Genomic DNA, 26,069 nt, shown 5'->3' on the forward strand with positions numbered 1-26,069 from the left:
GTAGCAAAGATCAATAAAACTAAAAGCTGGTTCCTTGAGAAGATAAACAAAATTGATAAACCTTTAGCCAGACTGCTCAAGAAAAAGAGGGAGAGGACTCAAATCAATAAAATTAGAAATGAAAAAGGAGAAGTTACAACAGACACCGCAGAAGTACAAAGCATCATAGGAGACTGCTACAAGAAACTCTATGCCAATAAAATGGGCAACCTGGAAGAAATGGACAAATTCATAGAAAGGTATAACCTTCCAAGACTGAACCAGGAAGAAATAGAAAATATGAACAGACCAATCACAAGTAATGAAATTGAAACTGTGATTAAAAATCTTCCAGCAAACAAAAGTACAGGACCAGATAGCTTCACAGGTGAATTTTGTCAAACATTTAGAGAAGAGCTAACACCTATCCTTCTTAAACTCTTCCAAAAAATTGTACAGGAAGGAAAACTGCCAAACTCATTCTATAAGGCCACCATCACCCTGATACCAAAACCAGACAAAGATACTACAAAAAAAGAAAATTATAGACAAATATCACTGATGAATATAGATGCAAATATCCTCAACAGAATACTAGCAAACAGAATCCAACAACACATTCAAAGGATCATACACCATGATCAAGTGGGATTTATCCCAGGGGTGCAAGGATTCTTCAGTATATGCAAATCAATCAGTGTGATACACCATATTAACAACTTGAAGAATAAAAACCATATGATCATCTAAGTAGATGCAGAAAAAACTTTTGACAAAATTCAATACCCATTTATGATAAAAAAAACTCTCCAGAAAGCAGACACAGAGGGAACCTACCTCAACATAATAAAGACCATATACAACAAACCCACAGCAAACATCATTCTCAGTGGTGAAAAACTGAAAGCATTTCCTCTAATATCAGGAACAAGGCAAGGATGTCCATTCTCGCCACTATTATTCAACATAGTTTTGGAAGTCCTAGCCATGGCAATCAGAGAAGAAAAAGAAATAAAAAGAATACAAATTGGAAAAGAAGAAGTAAAACTGTCACTGTTTGCAGATGACATGATACTATACATAGATAATCCTAAAGAGGCCACCAGAAAGCTGCTAGAGCTAATCAATGAATTTGGTAAAGTTGCAGGATACAAAATGAATGTACAGAAATCTCTTGCATTCCTATACACTAACAACAAAAGATCAGAAAGAGAAATTAAGGAAACAGTTCCATTCACCACTGCAACAAAAGGAATGAAATACCTAGGGAAAAACCTACCTAAGGAGGTAAAAGACCTGTACCCAGAAAACTGTAAGACACTGATGAAAGGAATCAAAGATGATAAACAGATGGAGAGATATACCATGTTCTTGGATTGGAAGAATCAATATTGTAAAATGACTGTACTACCCAAAGCAGTCTACAGATTCAGTGCAATCCCTATCAAATTACCAGTGGTATTTTTTACAGAACTAGTACAAAAAATCTTAAAATTTGTATGGAGAAACAAAAGACCCCGAATAGCCAAAGCAATCTTGAGGGAAAAAAATGGAGCTGGAGGAATCAGACTCCCTGACTTCAGACTGTGCTACAAAGCTACAGTAATCAAGACAATATGGTACTGGCACCAAAACAGAAATATAGATCAATGGAACAGGATAGAAAGCCCAGAGATAAACCCACACACCTATGGTCAACTAATCTATGACAAATAAGGCAAGGATATACAATGGAGAAAAGACAGTCTCTTCAATAAGTGGTGCTGGGAAAACTGGACAGCTACATGTAAAAGAATGAAATTAGAACACTCCCTAACACCATACACAAAAAATAAACTCAAAATGGATTAAAGACCTAAATGTAAGACCAGACACTGTAGGAATCACAGTGTCTTATAGGAAAACATAGGAAGAACATTCTTTGACATAAATCACAGCAAGATCTTTTTTGACTCACCTTCTAGAGTAGTGGAAATAAAAACAAAAATAAACAAATGGGGCCTAATGGAACTTAAAAGCTTTTGCACAGCAAAGGAAACTGTAAACAAGATGAAGAGACAACTCTTAGAATGGGAGAAAATATTTACAAGTGAATCAACGGACAAAGGATTAATCTCCAAAATATATAAACAGCTCATGCAGCTCAATATTGAAAAAAACAATCCAATCAAAAAATGGGCAGAAGACCTAAATAGACATTTCTCCAAGAAGACATATAGATAGCCAAGAGGCACATGAAAAGCTGCTCAACATCACTAATTATTAGAGAAATGCAAATCAAAATTGCAATGAGGTATCACCTCACACCAGTTAGAATGGGCATCATCAGAAAATTTAGAAATAACAAATGCTGGAGAGGTTGTGGAGAAAAGGGGACCCTCTTGCACTGTTGGTGGGAATGTAAATTGATACAGCCACTATGGAGAACAGTATGGAGGACCTTAAAAAACTAAAAATAGAATTACCATATGACCCAGCAATCCTACTGCTGGCCATATACCCAGAGAAAACCATAATTTAAAGACACATGCTCATTGCAGCACTGTTTACAATAGCCAGGTCACGGAAGCAACCTAAATGCCCATCAACAGATGAATGGATAAAGAAGATGTGGTACATGTATACAATGGAATATTACTCAGCCATAAAAAGGAACGAAATTGGGTCATTTATAGAGCCGTGGATGGACCAAGAGACTGTCATACAGAGTGAAGTAAGTCAGAAAGAGAAAAACAAATATCGTATATTAACACATGTATGTGGAATCCAGAAAAATGGTACAGATGAACTGGTTTGCAAGGCAGGAATAGAGACACAGATGTAGAGAACAAACGTAGGGACACCAAGGGGGGAAAACAGGGGTGGGGGGTGGTGGTGGTGGGATGAATTGGGAGATTGGGATTGACATGTATACACTGATGTGTATAAAATAGGTAACTAATAAGAACCTGCTGTATAAAAAAATAAAATTAACTTGAAAAAGAAGTGAGTGTCCTCATCCTTTTGGGAAGAAGATATTAGTATTTCTCTTTCTATTTATTTTTATCTTTCTGTTACTTAATTTATATTTTGTGTATATTTTTTAAATGTCACAGTGAATTAGAAGAGTAGTATATATATAATATTTTTACATTATGTAGTTTTGGACACTGATAGTGTGTTGTAAAATGAAAATAATTTAGAGATTAGTCCTTCAGGAAACAGAAAATTATCAAAATCTGTTGCATAAAATGTTACTTAGTTTGGGGGTTACCCCAAATTATTTATAAAATCTTTCAATTCAAGTGACGAGAGGAAGAATGTTCAGAATATTCATGTTTGCATAGAGCCTCAGAGATGGAAACCTTTTTGAAGTTGTGCAGAAGAGGAAAAAGTCTGACTGGAAGAGGCAAAACTTGGATCTGGAGTGCAAGGGAGCACATTTGCATGATTTAACAGAGGAAATTGGCTGCTGCTGCCCTCAGTGGGTTCTAAAGTTGTCTTTTTAGATCACTTCCCTTTCTTCACCTTTACTCCCTAAAACCCTTCCTCTGCTTTACTATTTCTTTTTCCATCGTACAGATCACCTGTTAACGTACTAAATAATGTATTTGTATTCATGTTTATTGTGTGTTGTCAGTCTTCCCCCCCAGCTAGAATATAAGTTCTATGAGGACAAGTGTCTGCCTGCTTTGTTTATTGATGTAAACTAAGCACCAGCAATAGTGCCTGAGTCAAGTGGGAATTAAGTAAATATTTGTTCAGTGATCAGTAGCAGAGTACTCTGCTGGCCTATAGGTTTTAGGATTTAGTGGTTTTTATTAACAATTGTAACTAAACTCATCTGCAGTTAATGTTACAAGGTTAGCACACTTTTCTGTTGTCTTTATCAGCATAAACATAAACAACATTTGGAGATAAGGTTTTAGACCCAATATGCTAGCTAGAATGTACTTTTGAAAAAAACCAAAAAATATTAGTTGATTTGCTTTCTTTATCCAATATATAAAGTATATTTCTTTAAAAAACTTTACATATATTGGTGTGTATACACACATATAAGTCTTAGGTATACAGCATAATGATTATGTAATCATTATGCATATATAGCATTGACATATAACAATTTATTAGTTTCAGGTATACAGTGTAATTATTTGATATATGTATATATTGCAAAGTGATCACCACAATAAGTCTAGTTAACGTCCGTCACTATATATAGTTACAAATTTTTTTTCCCGTGATGAGAACTTTTCAGATCTCTTAGCAACTTTCAAATATGCAATAAGTGTAGTCCTTTTTTGACTTAGTGCAGTTAAGTGGGACGAGTGGCTCTGAGTCTTAGAATCAAAGAATCATATTTAAGCAGTTGAGCTGAATAAAACTTCTCAGTGCTAATTCATATAGAGCTTTCTTGAAAACTCCACCCCCAATTAGGCCCACCTGGCTCCCATCACACTGGTATGGTGTGCAAGCGTGGATCTGTGTTTAAAACATATGGTATCTTTTCCACTTGTCCATGCATTTCTTTCTAAATGCCTTTCATTGCCTCATTTGTCTTTCTTGTCTTTACTATCCAAATAGGTTATAATTACAGCAGAAGATTTCTAAGTAGCTAGAGCCGCATCTGGCTGCCTACTGGGCATTTTGGAAAGAGGCTGGGGAGAAGTCATTCCAATATTAGAGTTTTATTTTCAGAGGATTAGAAAGCTTTTCAGTTTCAAGACTCCTTCAATATGAATATTATCTTAGGAGTGAGCACTTTTTAATTATTTATGTGATTAGTGATTAGCTGACCATCTGCTGAGAGGAAGACAATGAAAGGACAGTAAACAAGGGTGGATTCAGGCGAAAGGAATGAGAAACTCTTGGAGAAAGTGGACACATGTTGAAAGAGAACATTACTTATGTTTTGTTTAGGTTTTGGGTCGGGCTGGCTCTGTGAAGGAGTGGATTGTTTTCATTTTATTTCCATTCATCCACTATGCTTTACAATGCATGTCTTATTTAAGTGTTGAAAGTGACTAGTGACTTACTACTTGTTATCACTGGGCAGTGATGCTTTGGTTCTGGTATTTGGTAGAGTCTAGCAGGGGCTCTTGAGTGTACTTATTTCTGTGATGTGCTATAGTAAGTTAACATTTTTTGATGAATTCTTATACAAAGTTGATGAAATACAGGAAAATAAAGTTCAGATGCTTTTGGACAGAACCTTAATTTATCTCCTGTCTTCTCTCTGACTTTCCAATCATTTATTTACTCATCCAGTCCCATGTTCTTGGATGCCTTTTTGACTCTTACGCCTGCCTCATTCCCTCTCTGTAGTTAAGCCTATTTCTTTCCCTATATCTCTCACATCCTCTGCTTCTTTTTACTTGGCAGATTTGATTTTTCTTTGATTTTCTTTTAGTGTCATAATATTCCAAGCTGTTTCTGGACTGCTGCTTTTTCTCCATCAGCCCCATACTCCCAGTACCCCTCAGACCAGGTTAATGTTTCTATTTTCCAATTCTGGACATACTGCCCTCTTGCACTAAAATTTCCTGGTTTCCTGTTGCTTTGTCGAATAAATACAAGCTCTCCAAATTGGCGTAAATGATCTTCCACAATGCATAAACAATCCTTACAAGATTTTCCCCATAACAGTAATATATGTAGCATACAGTAATGTATATAGCACATAGTGGGAGCATAATAATGAGAGACATTACATGTCTGTTAAAAAAATGAGCATTTCTTGTGTTTCGGTCAAACTTGATTATTCACTGATACCTTATAATGCTATATGTATTAATATCTCAGTTCCTTTTGCCCAGGATATAGGAGATACTTATGATTCTAAATGAATTGACAGATATGCTGTCTTCCTGTTTTTGCATATCAACCTCCCATCAACCTTTCACACCTCCATCATAAAGCCATCACAACTGTGTCACTCCAAAAAGCTTCCTGTTCTCACAACCAGATGTCTCCTAGCTGTACTTCAATTCACTGTAGCACTTTGTTTGGTGTCGCCTCTTATACTTACTTTTCTTTACTATATAATATAGTAATTTGCATGTTTATGTCACCCTCTCTTTCTCCACAGCTTGGAGCCAACTTCTGGGAAATAGAGATTTTTTTTAAACCTCAGTTTAAGTCTTTGTTGTATCCATGACACGTGATTTACTAATCTGTGAGGTCAGTGAACTGTCAAGGGTTTTTCATTTGTTTGTTTCCGTTTGGTAACCTCTGCTACTATTCTTGCTATAGCAGGGTCTTTCTTCAAATGTAATCTTACATGGAAATCTGTAAAAGAGGAAAAAAATAGACTCACTCTCCTCACTCAGGGGAGTGATTGTTATATTCTTCCCAAATATCCTCTTTTCAGCTACCCCTTGCTGACTCTACAGAACACCTAGGGCTCTGCTCAATATTGTCTGAAATCTACAGTATTCAGTTTATATGTCACGGTCAAGCAGGGAGAGGCCTTTCAATATCACCTCCTCCGTTGTTTATCTACAGCCTTAAATTTGTGCTTGGAATAAACTTTATAAGAGAAGAATACGTGAAGATGTGTGTGGGCTAGTGGTGAATGTATGTTTCATACAATTGCATTGTCGCCGTTATTGCCAAATTTCCCCTCTGATAAATACCATCCTCTCTGTTGGAAATCTCTAGACATTGAAAGAAAGAAAGTTAAGTGGGTAACACAATAGAATTAGATGTTTGCAGCAATAAATGACTTAGAAAGAAAGTGCATACGTGTTTTTCCCATAGTCTTCTGCCTTTTGAAAGAAGAAAGCGGAAATACGAGAAAGCTGACATTTTGCATGCGTGCAGGAACAAAGGGAGAGATTGATAGATTGGTTTGGGGCAGAGTATTCTGTTGTGTCCTGAAAGGTTTGGGTCATCACAGCTGGAGGCAGGAGCAGGGCTCAGACAGAAATAAGCCTGGCTACGAGGGAAGAGGTTGGTTTTGCTGGACGTGTCCCTATACGTGTGTGAAAAGTCTCTTTGCGTGACGGAAGAAAATTGCCTTGAGTTCTGATCTGAAGCTGTGCCCAGTTTTGTTCATCTCTAGAACTATGGCAACTCAATTAGTAGCGGCAAAAGAATACTCCTCATACAAAGGACAACTTCAGAAAAAGAGGAGAGAAGAGGAAATGGAAGTAAAAGGGGAATATGAGGTGATATTCGCTCTTAGGGTATAAAAATTAAAGCATCTGTATTTGGGTCTTCACCAAATACAGTATTCTAATAGCATCTCATCCTTCACGACCCGTCTTTTACTCACTTTCCCTCTTCTGTATTTCCTTCCTTCCATCTTCTTCTTCTTTCATTCCTCTTCATTCTCCTTCCCTTCTACCGTTTTTATCTCATCTCTATCAGGATGTTGGATGAAATATTTCCCATTGACTGTTGCCTAAGAATTCCTGCTAAAGCCATAAAGATACTGCAAAACCAGCCTGGCAACGCCACCGCCAGGAGAGCTGGCAAAGAGATTTGCCCTCATCCCAGGTTGTTTTGAGGCAGTTGAACACGCTGAGCTACCCTAATCCAGTCATGTCTCTCCAGTCTCACTAGAAACTAAGTCTATGAGGAGGGTTTTGCAGTTCAGGCACCTAGTAGGGAATGTTTGTAAGGCCAGCTACCTAATGATTGACAAAGATAGTTACTCATGGTTCTGAAAGGAGGAAAGAATGGTATCTCACTCAGATTAATGTCTGTTTATGAATCCAGCTTTCTAATCTACTCTGTGTTCACCAGGTGGAGAATTGTCCAGAGACCCCAGGATGGGGTCAGATGCACACCAGTATTATTGCCATTCAGTTGTTTGGAGTGTCTATGACGCATGGCTTTCCTGTGGGTCAGCTAGTAGGCAGCTGACCTTAAGCCAATTAATTTTCTCCAGTAGGGTGCTTGCAGAGTGAGGGAAACAGACAGACTGTGGAGAATACTGCAGGTGGCTGAGCTGTGGGGTGCCAGAACATTTCCCTTGGTTAAAAAAAAAAACAACAACTATGCAGTGAGGTATCCCCAACTTGCAAATGTCCTGGAAAATCACACGGGTGCCCCACAAGAGAGACACTTGTCACTCAGGGGAATTCCAGATCAGTCCCTCTTGGCCATGGGACAGCTACAATAGCACCATGCAAGTCAGTGATGTCAGAGGTTTTCCATCTCGTCATCCTCTACCCCCTTCCAACATGGCCAGAGGAATGAAGATCCAGAGAGTAAGGGAGAAGAATCCTTGCAGAAACGGTCATATCTGCTTTCCCTGGTAGGTCCCCTGGGCCTCAGTAGGGGAGGGGGAAACATTGAATAGGCTGAATATGAGGTGGAGTTGAAGCTTGACCGGACTGAACTTGTTAAACCCAGTGTGACCAGAACGTATGGAATGTGTGCAAGATGATGCCAAGGAGATGGGGATGCAGTTGAGCTTGGCTGAAGACGGCCAGTGGAGGAGGAGGAAGCCAGTTCACGTTTGTATCTGCTGTGGCCTCAACCTTTGTGTCCCCCAGAAATTTCATATGTTGCAATCCTAACTCCCAAAGGTGATGGTGTTCATGGGTGGGGCCTTTGGGAGGTGATTAAGTTATAAGGATGGAGCCTCATGAATGAGATTAGTGCTTTTATATATAAGAGAGCTCCCTAGTCCCTGCCCCCATGTGAGGATCCAGTAAGAAGTGTGCAACCGGAAGAGGGCCCCGCCTGACCACGCTGTTGAAATCGATTTCTGTTGTTTACAAATCTATGATATTTTCTTATAGCAGCCCAGAAGGACTAAGACGGTATCCTAATAATTTTTAGACGGTTCGGTAAACCTCACGCTATTTGGGTACATTACAGTTTCATAGCCCTTAATTGTCTGTTGTAGCACTGTGAAAATTGGCTGACAGTACGTGGCTGGTTTTCATAAAGAATCCCGAGAATTCAGTCTTCTCGGTAGCATGACCAGCACGATTAATAATTATCGAATTCTTTGATTCTAATAACCTGACCCAGAATAATTTGCTGTGATGCTAAAGTAAGCTGTTAATGGTCTTCTTTGTAATGCCAGCTTCTGCTATTTGTGACAGATTTTAATAGGAACTTCTCTCAATGGTAGGGATGGATTTTCTTTTGATTTTCTGTTAAATGAAGATAAGAAACTTTGACAAATTGCCTTCTTAGATTTTGACATCTCTGTGGAGTCTGTTTTTATTTTTTAAGATGAGGCCCGTTACACCCAAGCATGCATTAAAAAGCTATAAAACTAAAAGAAGCCTGCTATGGGATGGATCATTAAGAACCATCTCAGAAATGAATGGAATGGATGTGGGCTTAGCAGTTGCTGTCGTAGATGATTCGGCACTTCAGGAGCTTGAGATAACTGTCAATCTTATGTGAATCCCTGCGTAGGCAGTGGAGCAGGTTGTAAAAAGCAAAAAGGCGCGTATCTTCATCGGCCATCTGCAGGGACGGAAGTCCCGACCACACGGAGTAGACCTCATTCTCCTTGACTCCAGGATGAACCTAAGCACCCAAAGATAATGACTTATTATGAGTTTTATTAGTATTTGCTTATCTTCGTTCCTTCTAATTATCAAATTAAGTTTTGGGGAGGACACATGAATATAAAACTCTCTAGACACAGGTTTTGGAGCCAGCGTATCAGAAATCTGTTAGTAATATACAAGCTAGAAGCAGAACTCAAGTGTAAGTTTTCTTACATGTATGTGATCACAGATTAAGGATATTTGTACAGGAGTAAAACGATGGAGAAACAAAGCTGCTGTTTGAATATTCATATGAATGTGATCAAGGGACACAGTTGTGTCACTTGAACTGTTTCATGTCCTGAATCTGTTCTCTGAAATGTACTTTTTACTTTATTTCTTCTGAAGGTCACCATCATTACATTTCTCTTTTCCCTGCTTTGAACTGATTCTGTTCTCCATAGAGTGTGTGTTTAAAGACCTTAGAAACGATGAGGATTGTACTAGATGGTTTAAGGGGCAGACAATCTAGTGATGGCTCTGACTGACAAGATCTTCTGAAATAGGCAGGAGGCGTTCACATTCCACCCAGGACAGATAACCCCCTGATGTCTATGAGAAATATCTGCTTTCTCTTGATGTCTCTTAAGTGGGAGGTACTGGGAAAACTGCCTATAAAAAGGGGGTGCTGACAGCAACCCCTCAGTGGTGAGAGGTGGGTGGTAGGGTGGGAAGCTGTGATAACAGAAGGGCACCGAGCAACTGAGCACCGTGCATCTTCACGCTTGATTACCCTCTGTGGGCTGGGAATCCCCGGAGAGCCAAGAGACCAAGTAACCAGCTTGGCAACTAGGGATGTCATACAGTTTGGAGAGCTTCTAGGTATAAACGTGAGATAACTGTAGACCCTGCTAAACTAACTTTCTGCTGCAGAGTAAGACTGTTTTTTAAACCTGGGATTCCTTATTGGAATGTAAAGTTTGTGTGTGTTGCCTTGCTTTTTATTTTTTATTTTGGTGCTTGAGCCCTAAGACAAAATTTACTGTGCGAAGGGCAATGATATGAATAAGAATAAATAAGTAAGCAGTAAAAAAGAACAAAATGAAGTTATTATAGAACAAATTAGTGACCTCAGAAAATAGGCCCACAGGAATGAGGAAAATAACCTGAAAATCTAGGTGTTTATTTCATATGTCCCAGGGTTAAAATGTGCTTTGTATTTGTGATGGATATATTCTTCTCCCCTGAAAATGACAAAAATGTCACAGGATTAACATGTACTTTGTACACAATAAGAGAAATATAAAATTGCTCTTATTATTATGTCTATAATCATATATTTTTATTTAGATGATATATTATTTCTGAGAACTTCAGGAAGCTGCTTAGATGTTCCCTCCCTCATATTGAAATTATCCCATCTAAATGGAGATTTATAGTGCATATATCAATCTAAATATGATAAATTATTTGGGGAGATTAAATGCAATGATTAGGGTTTTTATTTTGGAGCCCCCTCCCCCCAAAGAAAATTTAGGATGGGAAAACTTTGCGTAAATTACAAAATAAAAAAACATTCCAGAAAAGGAGCATCTCCATCTTTTGTGACCCACTGAAATCTAGTGCTTGTGGGACAGCATTCATGCTGTGGTCTCCTCTTTTCAACCTCCTTCCTTCCCTGACAGATATCTCTGGCAGAGCAGGGAGGAGTGGGGAGAAACACCATCCAATCTGGTTTTGACTTTCTCTTTTCTTCCTTCCCACTCTCATCCTTTGGTTTGAGGAGGACAGAGAAAGAATACAAGCAGAATTTCAGTAGCAGATGTCCTGGGATACTTTGAAGAAAACATTTATTTTGCAAATTCTATTCTCTAGTTCTCTTACCCTTGAAAATATTTCAACCACCTGTGCCCAGGAAAAGGCAAGCTTTTGGTGGAATTGTGTGCAATGCAGGGAAGGCTGCACCTGTCAAAAATCGCAGTAGAATTCTGCTTCACTTACAATAGAATCTATCACTATGATGAATGACGAGGCTCTTGCTTTATTTAATAGCAGTCTAGAATATAGGAGGCCTGCATCTTGTTCTTGCAAAGTGAGATATTTCAAAACTCATTCCTCATCACAGAGGTCACTTCTTTCCTTCATGAGAAAACCAAAGAAGCCTTCAAGAGGCTGCTCACCTGGCCAACTATCTTCTCCATGCCTTCCAGAAGTCGTTTGTTCTGTTCCTCAATCTCTATGGCTCTTGATAGGATAGCGTCTGGGGCTTCTTGCATACCCCGCACCTCCGTGACCAGGTGGTACAGAGGGTCATTCCAGGAGCGCAGCACTCCCAGGATCACGCTCAGAAGGACTTCGTGCTAAGCGACCACAGGAAGCAATTTCATTAAAATAAGCGTAATACAGTGGGTTTAGTCACATGTGATTTTTGTGCAGAGAGGCTGACCTAAAAAACTCTTCGTTATTCCTGTGTGTGTACAAAATTTTTTGAAGGTGGTAAAAGTTGTAAAAGTATAAAATGTAAGCTATTTGTTTACATTTTGCTAAAATTTTTAAAAATCTGGCTTATTTTTTTTCAATGCTTTTATTTTTATTTTTGAATCTTTGAATTTTATTTAATTTATTTTTTTATACAGCAGGTTCTTATTAGTTATCTATTTTATACATATTACTGTGTATATGTCAATCCCAATCCCTCAATTCATCCCACCACCACCACCCCCCAAGCCGCTTTCCCCCCTTGGTGTCCATATGTTTGTTCTCTACATCTGTGTCTCTGTTTCTACCCTGCAAACCAGTTCATCTGTACCATTTTTTCTAGGTTCCACATACATACCTTAATATACGATATTTGTTTTTCTCTTTCTGACTTACTTCACTCTGTAGGACAATCTCTAGATCCATCCACATCTCTACAAATGACCCAATTTTATTGCTTTTTATGGCTGAGTAATATTCCATTGTAAACATGTACCACATCTTCTTTATCCATTCGTCTTGTCGATGGGCATTTAGGTTGCTTCCATGACCTGGCTATTGTAAATAGTGCTGCAATAAACATTGGGGTGCATGTGTCTTTTTGAATTATGGTTTTCTCTGGGTATATGCCCAGTAGTGGGATTGCTGGGTCATATGGTAATTCTATTTTTAGTTTTTTAAGGAACCTCCATACTGTTCTCCATAGTGGCTGTATCAATTTACATTCCCACCAACAGTGCAAGAGGGTTCCCTTTTCTCCACACCCTCTCCAGCATTTGTTGTTTGTAGATTTTCTGATGACGGCCATTCTGACCCGTGTGAGGTGATACCTCATTGTAGTTTTGATTTGCATTTCTCTAATAATTAGTGATGTTGAGCAGCTTTTCATGTGCCTCTTGGCCATCTGTATGTCTTCTTTGGAGAAATGTCTGTTTAGGTCTTCTGCCCATTTTTTGATTGGGTTGTTTGTTTTTTTTTAATATTGAGCTGCATGAACTGTTTATATGTTTTGGAGATTAATCCTTTGTTGATTCGTTTGCAAATATTTTCTCCCATTCTGAGGGTTATCTTTTCATCTTTTTTGTAGTTTCCTTTGCTTTGCAAAAGCTTTTAAGTTTCATTAGGTCCCATTTGTTTATTTTTGTTTTTATTTCCATTACTCTAGGAGGTGGATCAAAAAAGATCTTGCTGTGATTTATGTCAAAGAGTGTTCCTGCTATGTTTTCCTCTAAGAGTTTTATAGTGTCCGGTCTTACATTTAGGTCTCTAATCCATTTTGAGTTTATTTTTTGTGTATGGTGTTAGGGAGTGCTCTAATTTCATTCTTTTACATGTAGCTGTCCAGTTTTCCCAGCACCATTTATGGAAGAGACTGTCTTTTCTCCATTGTATATCCTTGCATCCTTTGTCATAGATTAGTTGACCATAGGTGCATGGGTTTATCTCTGGGTCTGCCTTATGTAAATAACTAATTCTTCTAATGAGTTCTAATTTATAACATGAAGAATTTTGTTTTTCCCTCAGAAATTCGACCATCTACTCAGTGAGTTCTTTATATTTGAATACTTTGCTTGTCCAGGGAAAGAAACCTAAGTATTTTGTTGGAACTCAGTATGTACCTGGAGTATCTACCCAGGAAAGACAGATTCCACTCATGCCCACATCATTTTCACCCAAAGATTCATTTGTATTAATGAATCAAATCATGTATTAATATATTCATTTTTTGATTGGTAATTTTATTTTATGATATTGGAACAAAGAGGCAATGAAGAAGACATGGCATTTAAAAACATGCTTTCCTTAATCTATCCCAACACCAACCCCCATGCTGCTATCAGAGCAGTCTATTTTGTTGACATGTGTAGGTGCAGAAGATGGCACAGTACTGTGTTTAGTAACAGCATCAATGGGATTCACAGTGGAGGGTGTTGCCCCCTAGTTTACTACTACCAGGATCAGGCATGAAACTCCAAGGGGCTGAGCATCTCTGATTTAAAATGCTTACTTTCTTGATGTCCATGAACTAATCTACTGGTAAAAGAAATGAAGAGTGGAGAAGAATCAAATAGACATTGCAATGGAAGCATGAGTAGAATGTGAGAGAAGGAGTTGTAAAGAAATACAAGCTGTATGGTGAGTGGCACATACGCACTGGGCCATTGTAGCTCAATGATTAAAAGTGAGAGCTCTGAGTTGGATGAAACTCAGACTCACTGCTTCCTAGCTGTGTGACAGGTGCAAATTCCATAACTTCTCTGAGCCTCGGTTTCCTTATCTCAGGAAGTATAATAACAGTACCTGTGTTATAGGGTTTTTTGTGACGACTGAATATAATAATGCACATAAAGTGCTTTGTAAAATGTATGGCAGTGCAGTAGCTCTCAATAAATTTTAAATTTATAAAAAATTCCTCCTCCTCCTTCTTCACCTTCTTCCTTCATTTTATCATCATCGTTATTAATGAGCTTAGTAGACTGAAAGAACGCTGGTATCGTTAACCAAGTTGTAGAGAGAGAACAGATTGTATTTAAGGGGGGATATATGTGAAAGTATTTAAAATCATGTGAGGACTGTGGTTCGGGCAGGGAATCAGAAGGGAGAGATTATGATGATAAAAAAATGGAGCTGGGATAAATGATCAGGCCTTGATATACAGACTTTGTTGTCATCAGAACAGAGGCAATAGTTGCGGTCATGAGAAGCAAACCATTTTATAGGATCTGATTTGGGGAGAGACCTGTAATTAAGAATAAGAGGTGACAGAGGAGTCAGTGAAGAATGAAGTAGGTGTCAGAGAAGTAGAAGCAGAATCAGGAGAGCCTTGAAAGTCAGAAACAATGGCTCGAATGGTACAGTGGTCTGTCATGGTAAATGCTGCCCATGTACGAGTTACTAGTAACGGGAAATACATCAACTGGGTTTGCGTTTCTTACATACCCATGAATTTTGCAAATTTAATATTTTACACATGGAAGTCCCATTCAGTTCGTGCTTTCATGCAGTAAAATATATGCAATCCTAGGTCTCATGCATTGGTTGAAGTAATGTTGTCTGCATAGACAATTTATAGATCATTTATTTTGCTGCTGTAAATCTTTAGTCAGCACTTGATTTTACTCATACTTCATCAAGTGCAGAATGTAATTTCTCTTCGATAGCTTGCTCTTCCTCCACCTTTCTCTGCATGTGCGGTTACTGTTACTCCTAATAATCTACACCCTGGTAACACCTGTGGACTATCTCATTTGTTTAGGTGAAAAACCTGGATAAAAGACTCACATGGACCTGTTGGGCTTGTTCTTTGTCTTCAGGGGTGGAGAGGGAGGAGGTGTGGCAGCTGTTGATGGCCTTGGTAATGAACCCTCTGCCCTGGGCGTACCGTTTATCCTGGAAGTGATCAAGCAGATTTACTGAGTTAGTGTTGTTTGGGCATTGAATATATGAACCCATTACCAGAATAGTAACACATTTGATAGATGTATAATTTTTTTAATGAAAGCCACATAAAAGTTGAAAGTCATTCTTTTTCCTACTTTTTCTTTCCATTATCTCTATAAAATTTTTTTTTTCATCTAACTTCTAAATTCCAAGCTCTTCCCTTTGCTATTCCCTTGTTTAATTTCACCCTTCCCACAAGTTATTATCTGGATAGCAAACACTAAAAATACCCCAAATATGAAATATTAAATGTTTTATTAAGTATCATCTTTTTAAAAAGTATTTGAACCAAATATAGTGCATATGTACCTGTATTTAACCATTTAATCTCTTGTTCACTGTGGGTCGGAACCAATATACTTCCTTAATAGGAATTATAAAATGATAACTTTTCTTTGACTAATCTCTGAATCCACATACCTATAGCTTAGTGTTCATCATAGATGCAGACTACAATTTTGTTGATGGTGACAAAATGGTAAGTCCGTAAAACATGGCATAAAATTCTAGGAAATACTAAGCAATGGACTGAGAATAAGAATAGACAAAACTAGCTAACACATTGATAGAGAAAAACTAATCTTTAGTAAAAGTTGTGAACATTTAAAGGGATGATTTGTAAGATTTGGAAAAAAGGTGGCCAGTTAAAAATGGAGAATGAAAGAGAAACTGGTGAGTAAAAAGAACTACATGAATTTAATACAAACATTGAATACCATTTTTTATCAGCTGTTTGCTCTACTATGTGCTCCTTGATTGTCCTAAAAGAGTTAACATATAACTTTCAAAGTACCTTCATCAGAAAGAGAATAACTGTTTCCAGTTCTAAACCAACCCTTCTAGTTGGTTCTAAACCTATTCACAGCAAATCTTAGAACAATAATTTGTAGCATTTAAAAAACTATCATTATTTGTTTTCCTGACATGGATTCAGCTTCATTTACCATGTTCAATCCACCCAGTTCACTGCAGTGCAGTTCTCATTTATTGGGTATCTACTGTGTGCTAGGTGAAGAATGCCCAGAGAGACACTTAAGGACAAAAAAGTCCGCATACTTCCTTTTCCTCAGCCCCACCTAAAAGTGCTTTAGGTCAGGTGCTGTTATGGACTGAAGGTTTGTGTCTCCCCCAGATTCCTATGTTGAAGCCCCAACCCTCAAAGTACTGTGTTTGGAGAAGGACCTTTATGAAAGTAATTAAGGTTAAATGAGCTCATAGGCTAGAACCCTGATCCAATAGGATTAGTGTCTTTATAAGAGAGTTTTCTTGTTTTCTCTGTATCTCTGTCTCTTTCTCCCCCGCTTACCATGTGAGGACACATGGAGGAGCCAGATGGGGAAGAGAGAGCCCTTACAAGAACCTGACCATGCTGGCACCCTGATCTGGGACTTCCAGCCCCCGGAACTGTGAGGAAATAAACTTCTGTTGTTTAATCCACCTAGTCTATGGTATTCTGTTATGGCACTCCAAGCTGACTAATATAGGTGCTTTAAAATTTATTTTGGAAATTAAAAAAATAAAACGAAGTAAAGGAAATTGAAAAAAAATTATGACACTCTTTAAGAATCTTTGAGATTTCATGAAACTGACCCTTTCTTCTACATCTTATGAGCTGATGCCTTCTTTGACCTAGAAAGTGTATTATTTGAAATTTGGCTGGTGCAGCCTTCTTGTTTCAAGTGTGGTTTAGCCCAGTCACTTATGTGAAGGTTCCTTCTGGAAATAAGCATGAAGTGCAGTACTTACAAATTCGTTGAACATTTCCGAGGAGAGGTTATGGATGTAGTGGGACAGGATGACTGCGCGGTCAAACAGGTCTCGAAGGGACACCTGGCAGTTGACAGCCCCGCTGGGACAGATGGGAAGGGAGGCCACGCTCTTGCACAAGAGGAGATTTGACACCAGCAACAGCAGGAGCAGGAGTGACCCTGCTTAAGTAAAAAAATGAGCCACTCTGAGATGATCTATTCAACTGAGGTTATCAAAAGCCGTCCTGTCGAGGGAAGCCTTATCTCTCCCCACTGCCCTCTGCATGATTTGGTACTGAAATAGCTGAGGTGGGAAAGAATCAACACCTTCCACTGTGTAAATTTAGATGTATAATCATATTTGCACAGATAGGTAGTCTGAGAAGTAGGTTACTCCCTGCATTTTTGTATTGCTCCCAGAAGTGCTTCTGTGCTTTGCAAACATTTGGAGCTGAAATTAATTCTGAGCCGGAGCGTTTAGGTCATTCTCTTAAGATAGTTTAATGTCTTGGAACTTTTCTGCAGATTCTCAGCAGCCAGGCTCTCTAGGAGTTTGTAATTTTTTTAACTCTATGTTGACGAATGCTTGCATTCTAGACGCTGAAATGGCAAGAATAGCACAGTTGATCTCTCTGGTTTACTGTCGTGCCTGATAATAATAAACACATGACCGACTGATTGCTAATATTGAGTACAAAGAGAATTCTAAGATAAAAAGGATACTGTAGCCTGGATCTGCTAACTCACCTTAATAACCCCATGCATTTCCTTGATACTTTGCCCAAAGCTTTAAAAAATTTTAAAAATTTGTGTTTCACAATAACCCCGTGAGAGAGCCTTGACTTTCATTATCTTCAAATTATATTAATGAAACAAGAAGACTTAGAGAGGGTAAGTGATTTTCCCCAAGTCCCATTATTAGCAGATGGAGGCGGCTGGGTGCCAATACTGTCATCTTTTCACTTCCTCATGTCACATCTCACACGCGTGTGGGCTCTCGGTCTGTGTGTGTGTAACAGGGACCACATCGGTAGCTGTGATGACTCAGAGCTAGCAGAGGTCATCGCCATTACTAGTAGAGAAAAATACTTTGATTGCATGACGATAGTGAACCTAGAAAGTTGATTTTATCAATTTGTTCTGCTCTATCTATAAAACACTCACTTTTAAAATATTTGACAATTATCAGAGATGATTTAGTCACCAATTTACTATCTCAGAAGATGGACAAATAAGAACCACTAACATATCAATAATTTACACTTCCAAAAGGAAAGAAACAATATATTAAAATCACTTTTAACTTCAAACTACTCCAAAAGAATATAAAGAATATAAAATATAAAAATGTGTTTATCAGAAAACTCATTTGCTATGGAATCTTCAATAAATGTAACTGGAAGTGTCCAAGATAAAACTAGGCAAGTGCTAAAGATTTATGGTGAAAAAATACCTAACCCCAAATACCTGAAAATATCTAAAGGAATATTTAGTATAGAATGTAGCTAAACAACCTTTTAGCTGCAAAATAAAAAATATTAACTTTGTGAGATGATTCATGTAACAGACTTTTAATTTTTCAAAAACATGTTTCCAAAGAGTTTATTTTAGGTACATTACAGTCATGTAACATAGCTGATTAGATGTTTTATCTACAAGTATAAATAAAAAGTGCCTTGCAGATAGAGGCATTGGAATAGTATTGGTTCTAGGAAATTCATAACTGGATAGATATTCTTTAACTCTGACTACATTTATCTGTACCTTTATCATCTGAAGGATTTTCATAGTCTAAGATGAGATAAAAGAGATAAATGTTTCTGTTGTTTCATGAAATAAATTTTGTTACTAATTTCCTTGTCTTGCAATTTCCTTTTCTTGCAAATGTCAACCAAGAAAGTAAAGGCGATTAGTTATTACTAGCCTGTTTTTTTCTTTTATAATGTCATTTGGCTTAAACCCAGTCGACAAAGTATTGTAGGAGACAACTCTGCTATCATTGTCTATATTATGGCTTCAGAGTTAAAAGTTTTGTCAGGCTGACTCATCTTGGCCAAACCACATAAGAGGCCTGGGAACTAGAAAATGTTTGTTTCTACCTTCTGGAGTTGTGATGACTTGGATTCAGAGACACTTTTGGTCTTATTCCAGTCCAGGGTTTCTCACCTTTGGCCTGACTGACATTTTGAGTTGGATAATTCCTTGTTCTGGGGGCTGTCCTGTGTATTGTAGTATGTTTAGCAACATCTCTGACCTCTACCCACTAGAGACCAGTAGCACCCCTGCCCCAAATTAAGACAACCAAACACATCTCCAGACATTAAGCAAATGTCTCTGGAAGACATTCCCCCATTTGGGAACCACTGTCCTAGTCCCTTATACAATTGATTTCTAGAGCAGTGATTAGATAGCTCTTCTAAACTCTGTAATCCTGAAACCTCTGACTAAGAGAATATTAGCTACCATTTCAAATTAATACCGCTACAGGAGTGTTGATAAAGCTAGCACCTCCGTGAGTTGCTGCACATACCTTTCTGTGATGAACCTTTGCTGTCCATGGTGGTGATGATTTCGAAAAACACACTTCACCAGAGAAGATCTGGTAGTCCTACAGCTTTCTCTTTCCCAGATATTGGCTTTATAAGCCTTTGACATCTTCATGAATATATTTAATCAGGCATTCCCTTCCCTTTTGCCAGTCATCTATTTCCGTCATCGAGATTACCCCCATAATTTCAAACATCAAATGGTATTCTATTTCTTATTCATATTCAGGAAGACATACTGGCCAGAAATGAACATCTAGGAAGGATTTTGATTAATTAGACCAAAAGGAAATGAGAGAGATAATGAAGGTGAGATCTGGAGACTAGTTTGGGTTAGAGGACCTGTAAAATTATAGCAGTCATTTACTTTAACATTTACCTTTATTTCTCTGCAGTTTCTTGAATATAGCATTATCTTTCACTAAGGTGTCTCATGTATTATCAAAGGTTATTTTTTTTTTCATTCAAAATTGCTGGGTGAAGTCAAAATTTCAAAACTTACACACTAAATACCAAGAAATATAGGATAAGGATGAGTAAGATTTTCAGTTCCTGTTATACTCAATACATTTCTCTCATTTTTTCTTGATTTTTACACATTCTGTTTTATCCTTTTAAAAATGACATACCTCTGTGGTAAAATGTACATTTTCATTTATCTCTTTTGATTTTAACATTTAGGTAAAGTTATATTTTCATCCCCAGTTTACAGATTGAAAAACAGAGGATTGGAGAGATTAGATGTCAAGGATATAGAAGAAGTAATTAGTCAAGTTAGATGCTGAAAGGATTGTCGTTTCAAGAGGAATCAGGAGGGATGTGAAGAAGGCTGGAAAATGAATCCTTTAACACACGTTGCCCCCTCTTCTTTAACACACGTTGCCCCCTCTTCTAAGATGAAGAAAAAAGTCACCCCTGACCTTAGGGAGTTTATTCTGGGGAAGTGACACAGTGATTTTCAAGGGCAAACACACACACACACACACACACACACACACACACACACACACACAGCCTGGTATATAATGCAGTAAAACAAAATTCTAGACAGTCACGTCCACTTTCAAGGATAGGGGTGGACAAACTGTTACTAACTTATGGTGGCTTTATTTCTCTGACCTCGAGCTACTCTGGAGCCAAGGTGACAAAAATTCATCTTTCATGGGCTCAAAAGTTCCACTTGCCTTTTAGAGATTTCCTGAATGAAATGACTGTAATGAATACGAACTAAGTTGTTGACGACATTCTCTAATTTTTTAGTCCATGCATCTAAAGCAGCCTGTGACCTTTAGTTTCAATTTTACCATATGTCTCTCATAGTAAATTGACAGGTGAGGTAATTAAAAAAAAATAATGTCTTTCTATGGCATTCACTTTTTTCTATAGTTGCTCCTGCCGTATTTATGCTTTAGCAATTATCTAAGTGCTCTTATGGGGACTTAGAAATCTCCACAAAGACTAACGTCCCTTAAAAACGATCTTCCTAATTGCCTCAGCTTAGGCAATACTAGATTTTGAATCACATGAATCAAGTATGATGATATATAGGCTCTATCACCCTAAAGCCAGGTCAGGATTCCATAAGTTCATACTAGGTATCCATTTTTTCCCCCGGGACAGTGAAAGTCTGAATTGTTAAGAGAGCAGTTCCATGTGGTAGAGAAATTAATGTTGCCCTACCTTTCCCTCCTCTCCTGGAAACTTAGGGGTAGGAAAATCTGCCATAAGAACTGACAACTTAATCTTAAAATTTAAAGGTGTTGCAACTTTTGTTGACAGCCAGGAAGAGAGTAATCTAAGAAAACCCAAGTTGTGTTTATTCAGTGGATACCAATTGATTTATTTGACTCCAAAGAGGAACGTGTGTCTCCATTAAATTTCTTGTGTGCTTTCTTGCTGCTTCACAGACCCATGTTTCCTGCTAAAGGGATATTGCAATATCTAAATAACGCAAAAGGCATATTTTATGTGAAAAGTCATAGTTGTCTTATTTTTCTTTCCCGTAGTGTCAGCCCCTTCCCACCTTAATTTTTGTATGCGTTCTTTTGCAAATTTTTCTCTTTATGAAAACCTGCCCTTACTTTAGAGCAGTCAAGAAGTTCACTAAAAATGGACTTGTCTGTTTCTAAATATTTACAAAAATTCATTCTTTGGCAGTTTTGGTCTGAGGGTTTAGAATTAAACCTGCTGATTGATTTCTGTCAAGTAGCTGAATAAATAGCTCAAATGATGTTAAATGCTCCATGATATTTTTAGTACCTGAAACTAATAAACAAATTTGCCATCCTTTCTAAATGACTCTAATTTTGAATACTAAGTAACATCAAGTTGGATTTCATTCCTAATTAGGAACTGAGCTTGTATGTTCTTTATATTTTCTTTTGGTCATCTATTTTTAAGTTTGAATAATATTATTTTTTTCTTCTGTCCTTAATGATGCAAAAATATTTAAAATAATTCACATAACTTGAAAGGTGTCTGCTGAAGGATGTAGTAGGGAATATTAAAGAGCAACAGAAATTAAGAGGTTTAGAAATCAGAATAAATGGATCACAAGGATGCTTCAACTTACGTTAGTAATGAATTGTCTTTTTATTGTTATTATTTTTTGATTGAAGTACAGTTGACTTACAAAATTAGTTTCAGGTGTACAACATAGTTGATTAGACATTTTTTAAGTTATGCTCCATACAAAGTTATTATCATATTATTGGCTATACTTCCTGTGCTGTACATTACATCCCTGTGACTTACTTATTTTATAACTGAAATAAATAGTCTTCTGAGTTTGTACCTCTGAATCCCCTTCACCTATTTTGCTCATCCCCCCACCCCCTCCCTTCTGGAAACCACTAGTTTATTCTCTGTATCTGTGAGTCTGTTTCTGTTTTGCTATATTTGTTCTGTATGTTTTCACTTATATGTGGAGTGATGGTCTTTAATAAAGTGAAATCTGCAAATGACTAAAGACATAGCGTTTATGGATTTAAAAATTCCAAAATTTGGACTAAAAGATCAGATAGGAAGTTGAGTCTGGAATATGCTCATTGTAATACATTAGCCTGCTGAGTGACACACCCACCGATGCCATGACAGTTCTGAGGCCAACCATAAAAGGCCAAAAGGGGGCGGTGGCCCAATTCCTGGAAATCTCTGCCCCTTCTCCAAAATAGTTGGAATAACCCTCCCACTCCTTAGCCTATGAAATTACCCAGCCCATAAAAACTAACCACCCCATATTTTGGGGCCTCTGGCCTTCTGAGATGGCCCACACTCTGTGGAGTGTGTTTCTCTCTAAATAAATCCACTTCTTACCTAAAAAAAAAAAAAAAAACGCATAGGATATGTATCGTATTCTTTTGTTTGTTTTGGCTGCGCCCCCAGGCTTGCGGAATCTTAGTTCCCTGACCAGGGATTGAACCCTCGCCCGCTGCGTTGGAAGTGCGGCCTCCTAACCACTGGACCCAGGGAATTCCTAGGATATGTGTTTTTTGTTTGTTTGTTTTTTAAATTTTTAGTGGAGTATAGTTGATTTACAATGTTGTGTTTCAGGTGTACAGCAAAGTGAATCAGTTATACATATACATATATCCACTCCTTTTTAGATTTTTTTTCCCATATAGACCATTACAGAGTATTGAGTAGAGTTCCCTGTGTCGTTTTTGATATAAAATATCAGAAAATGTAAAGGGTACATTGGAGACAAGATGAATCACAATGGGGCTTTCTTGAATTACACTGTTTTCAGGATAAACAAAAGTAATGATTTGATTACATCCTATTATTTACATTAACTTCATTTGTATTAAGACATACATTTTTTCCTCCTAAGTTCAATGCTTATCTCTTTGCTAGGGCTTTGCAAATCATCAGCTTCCCTAAATAACTCCAGAGCCCAAGTTCTTAATCTGTCAACAGTGTCTTGAGGGCATTTGCTCTTTAAATAAGAAAGCAATAGTGTAAGCATTTGGAAATTTCCCCTGTAATTCCTTTTTTCTTTTTCTTTTTTTCACTGACAGGATATTCATATCCTCTGATCTAGTTCCATGAATTCTTTGTGTTAGCTTATCTATGAGTTTCTTATCACATGTTTGTTTTGAACCATCTGTACCTTTGGACAAGTTTTAATGCCTGATATAAGACAATGCCAGATCCAAGGATGATGTGTCTAGAGACTTCACAGATTCTCTCCTTGAGATTACATTTTTTCAAGTAAAAGTGTCAAATATTTGGCTGTATGCTAATGCTAAGTGGGGTGGATAATAACTTACCTCATGAAAGAGTCTTCGTATTTCGATATGTGCGTGTGTGTGTTTGTATGTGTGTATTCCTTGTCTAATGGGAAGTGGATCAGAAGCATGCCCACTTCCAGTGAGAGAGGGAGAGATTATCTAATAGGAAATGGGACTCTGAGCCATGTCTTCTTCCAGGGATAATTTTAAATTTTATAATTAGCATGGACACCACAAAGCAGAACAGAAACCTATAGCAATAGACCAGGGTCCTTGAGTCCCCTGAACTGACAGGCTTCAATTCTTTAATTGTTCCATTGTGGTGAGACCATGGGGGGTCCCAGAGGAGGGGCTGAAGCCTTCAAGAGGAGTCAGGATGTGTGGGAAGACACGGCAACAAATCTGTGCTGATCTCAAGAGAAGTATTTTGATATTGTAATAACTCACAGAGCCGTACATGTGTTGATGTGCTATCACCCCTGCCTTTCTCCACTGTTCGTCTTTTTCAATATATTGAAAGAATTCGGATTGGGAAATATGGTTGGTTCTTCACAGGAAATAATATCCTTCAGTTTCAGTCTGCACCCCCCATCATCCTCTAATACATTTTTCTATTAAAATTTGTCTACAGTATCTTAGCTGTGACCTGTCTCTATCTTATTGTCTTATTCACTAAATGCAGCATGTCTTGCTAGTGTAATATATGCTTTGATATTCAGGGATTAACTGAAGTGACAATTGTTTGCAAAGCTTTTTTTTTTTGTCATTTGGGGTTGAACTATAAATAAGAATGAACTCTTTGATGGAATGCTCTGTTGACCCAAAGAAATATATATGTGTATGTGTATATATATATATACACACACATATTTATATATGTATATATTTATATACACACATATTTACATACCTATATAAAGTATGTTTATCTGTATATACATACTTTATACTCTCTCCCTATCTATCTATCTCTATGTAAATAGATAGATGATAGGTACATATGTACTAGTATATATACTAGTATATATATTATATATATATTTTTTTAAACTACAAGGGGGAAGTAAAGGTACAAGGTGCTGATGAGGATTTCTGAGATAAGGATACCACACAATCTTGACTCTCCCTAATTCTAATAAAATGAGCAACAAAATAAGCTTTAAAAAAAACTAGCAAAATTGCATGTCGGTCAAAGATGGAAGGAAGTATGAGCATGTTAATTTTTTCATGGTTCAGTTCAGGGAATCAATAGATAGAGTCAAGGTGATTTTTAAAAAAGAAAGATGTCAATAGATGGTGCAAAGTTGTTATCACAACCACTGGAAAATGGAGAACAGATTATAAACCTTTTAGCTTCTCAGAAGAAAGGAAATATCACACCAACACTCACAAGCACACACAAAATGTATTTTCCGTTTATAAAAAGATAGAAAACAAAGGAAACGTAAGCAACAAAAAATATAAAATTAGAGATCAGAATAGAATCAAACACATTATGGGATAAGTTTACTCATTAAAGAAAAAAAAAGACTTAATTTCTTTAAAAGTGGCAAATCCCAATAGATGGTATTTCCAAAACAAAATAAGTGATATATCCGAAACAGTTGTTTTCAAAGGACAAAGAGTTAGCGGTTGATTTTGAGCGCCCCCCAAGAGGACATTTGCCAATGTCTGAAGACATTTCTGATTGTCATAACTGAAGATGGCAGTGCTCCTGGCATGCTCTACTGGGTAGAGGCCAGAGGTGCTTCTAAATAACCTACAACACACGAAAAGCCCCCAAACCAAACTGGTATGGCATCCAAAATGTCAGTAGCTCCAATGTTGAGAAACCTAATGTTGAGATCTAAAATGAAGTGGCTAAGAAAAGTTAAAGTGTTAAGTATAAAAAAACCCACAGCAAGCAAATTATTTAAAATTGCTGGACAGCGTTCCCTGGGCTATACAGTATGTCCTGGTTGGTTATCTATTTTAAATATAGCAGTGTGTACATGTCAATCCCAAACTCCTTATTCTTTTATCGTAGCCTGATAATTCTTTATATTAAACTTCTGTTTAATCCACAAAAAATAAAAATAAAAAAATAAAATTGCTGGATTAGTAAAGTTACTAATAGGCAAGTTTAAATCTGAGGCAAAAAGTGTTAAAGCAAAGGGCCATCCTTTGTGATATTGTTGTACGCAATCAACAGTGGAGATAAGA

The 26,069-nt window shown here is 37.5% G+C and overlaps 2 protein-coding genes across 3 annotated transcripts in view; one reads left to right on the forward strand and one right to left on the reverse strand.

The window, feature by feature from the left end:
* Positions 1 to 26,069, forward strand: part of HDGFL1 (HDGF like 1) — a 730,488-nt gene that overhangs the window by 488,249 nt on the left and 216,170 nt on the right. The window lies entirely within an intron of this gene.
* Positions 1,896 to 25,981, reverse strand: PRL (prolactin). Of its 2 annotated transcripts, XM_082415293.1 has the most exons (4): positions 17,088 to 25,981; positions 15,183 to 15,290; positions 11,603 to 11,782; positions 1,896 to 9,459 (listed from the first exon to the last, which is right to left on the reverse strand). In XM_082415293.1, exons 1-4 carry the CDS (start codon positions 17,100 to 17,102, stop codon positions 9,268 to 9,270), a joined length of 495 nt encoding a protein of 164 aa, XP_082271419.1. In that variant the 5' UTR covers positions 17,103 to 25,981; the 3' UTR covers positions 1,896 to 9,267. The 2 variants fall into 2 exon arrangements, with proteins under 2 accessions (XP_082271419.1, XP_082271418.1); XM_082415292.1 differs by lacking the exon at positions 17,088 to 25,981 and having other exon boundaries at positions 15,183 to 16,587.

Source organism: Balaenoptera physalus, assembly GCF_965194825.1.
Source record: "Balaenoptera physalus genome assembly, chromosome: 11".
Lineage (NCBI taxonomy): Eukaryota > Metazoa > Chordata > Mammalia > Artiodactyla > Balaenopteridae > Balaenoptera > Balaenoptera physalus.